Raw genomic sequence first — 2,357 nt, 5'->3', positions numbered from 1 at the left:
TGGGTTGGGATGGGCGGGACATCAGGTTGGCCCGACCCATCTGCTCACCTGGCTTTTCTTTCTTCCCGGCTTCCGCATTGTCCACCACGGCCAAGAGGAAAATGAAGGCCAGCAAGGCAGCTGCCAATTTTCGGCGGTGCTGCTGGTACTGTTGGGACTGCATTCTAGGGACACACAAGAGAGAGGAAGAAAGTGGTGTCAATCCACATCAGAGAGGAAGGCTTATTGAACACCTTCCTGAAGGGCTCTGGGCCTCCCACTTGTGGAATTCCATCTCCGGGACACTCACAGCATCCTTCTGGAGCAGAATTCTATTCCTCCCCTCCAAGAATCACTGCAGTAAGGGCTCTCTTGCCATCCCTCATGCGATCCCTGACAAACAGCAGCAGTTCTCCATGCAGCCCTTCGCAAGTATGACTTAGGCAGGGTGGCAGAGAGAGAACGGGAGAGATGTAGGCTGAGCAGACAGAGCAGCTTGGCATGTCCATTGCTAGAGCCAAGACAAAACTCCTGATGATTCCCACAACTGACCATGCTGCTGAAGCCCACAGGGATAATGAAAATGAATACAGTAGATGGAGCATCCACCCAAGTGTGTGCTTAGTGTTTATCTTAAATGCATTGCTAATGACCAACATCTCTAATGCCTTTATGATTCCCCATGATCATGATTGCTGCTATCTTATCATCATCATCATCATCCATGGGTCAACTGGTGGTTGAAGCAGAAAAGTACAGAGACAGCGTACTTGTGATAACTACTAAACACACTTGTAAGCTCATCTCTGCTGAAAAGTCTCAATTCTCTGATACCACTGTCATCATTTGAAATTATCCACCAAGTCAAACCAAACCAACCGCCATCGAGTCCATTTGACTCACAGCACCCAGACAGGAGAGCAGAGCTGCTCCGTGGGGGTCCGAGGCTGAGGGAGCAGATGGTCTGTCTTTCTCCCTAGATGGACTGGTGGGTCCAAACTGTGAACCTGGCGGTCAGCAGCCAATGCTCAACCTACTGGGCCACTGGGGCTCCTTGCAAATGCTCCACAGTGGGTAGGCATTGTAATTCAAAAACACCATGGGAAGGGCTAGTCTGCGATTTGAAACATTTGTTACCATTAAGGGGCAATGTGGCCACCTTGCCAAAACATGCTTGAAGAGGCCTCAGTCCAAGCCCAGGACACGCCCACTTCCCAGTGGCTACGCCATGTTGCAGGCACTCGCCTGACAGTGGATGACTCTGACATGTTCCTGGTATTTTATATTTCATATAAAATGAAGGTCATGGCCTTCGGCTATCACCTTTGAGTGTCCTCTGCCCCCCAGAAGTGCTAATAGATGGATTTAGATGTTTCCATACACTCGGGAGTATGAGCAATAAAAGCTTCTGAAAGGCAGTTACTGGGGTTGGGCTTGTTCTCTTCTACAGCTTGCTTTTCTTGCTAAGAGATGGCAAGAAAGTGATGGACTGTATTTGAACATGTCCATTTCTGTGACATGGGAAATGCTGGCCCCCACCATTGTCATGTTTTTCAAATTGAGGACTTGAAGTTTGAATTGGACTCTACCTCTCCCCATGACCTACGAAGGCCTTGAGTATTTTGCTTGGTGTGCATGAGAGTTGCAAGAGACGTCAGCAGTCACCCCACATAAGCCTGGGGAGGACACTGTGAGCCAAGGAGAGATGGCTCCTATGGGTCTGAGCTGATTCTCTGAAGCCTCGGAACACAAACAGCACGAAGAGCGCACAGCAACCCGGGGGGACCCACTGGGAAAATGGGGCCACTTAACAGAAATGGGGGGAAATGCTACTCTCCACAAATAACAGGATCAACACACACAATACACATTTAATAAAAGGAAAATTATTTAAATCACTGTCTTAAGTTATTCCTAAGCATTTCTAGATTTGCATGACTGAGGTCTTGCCTTTATTATGATATTCAAAAGCCTTCTCCTGAATCAGACTAAATTCATTTAATTTCTAGGAAAGAAAAGACCCATGCAGGTCAGAATTGCCTGCCCATCTATATGTTTACATCTCAGCCAGACTAGCGTCGCTAAAGTGAGAGTAGATGAAGAGGAGATAGGATCGGGGGTGAGAGTTGGAGCGTGGTTGTTGTGAGGTGCCCTCGAGTCGTGACTTATCATGACCCCCATGGACCACCGAAGGAAACGCTACCCTGCCCTGCGCCAGGCATCCTATCATTGTTGCTTGATTGGGCCCATTGTTGCAGCCACTGTCAATCCGTCTCATCACAGATCTTTTCTTTTGTCACTGATTCTCGATTTTACCGAGCATGCTCTCTTTTCCTGGTCTCTCCTAATAACCAGTCCACAGAACAGATAGCTGAGAC

General features: G+C 48.2%; 1 protein-coding gene across 1 annotated transcript in view; it reads right to left on the bottom strand.

Annotated features, from left to right (window-relative positions):
• PTN (pleiotrophin) overlaps window positions 1-190 on the bottom strand; it is a 5,830-nt gene extending 5,640 nt beyond the window's left edge. The window contains exon 1 of the mRNA XM_004707903.2: window positions 49-190. Within this exon, the coding sequence (XP_004707960.1) occupies window positions 49-163 (115 nt within the window). The 5' untranslated portion in view covers window positions 164-190. The remainder of the gene's footprint in view (window positions 1-48) is intronic.
• Between the last annotated feature and the right edge of the window lie 2,167 nt (window positions 191-2,357).

Source organism: Echinops telfairi, unplaced genomic scaffold, assembly GCF_000313985.2.
Source record: "Echinops telfairi isolate 266 unplaced genomic scaffold, ASM31398v2 ScPeMD7_23;HRSCAF=83, whole genome shotgun sequence".
Classification (NCBI taxonomy): domain Eukaryota; kingdom Metazoa; phylum Chordata; class Mammalia; order Afrosoricida; family Tenrecidae; genus Echinops; species Echinops telfairi.
Note: the sequence above shows the minus strand (reverse complement) of the source record. Positions and strands in the feature narration are given on the sequence as shown.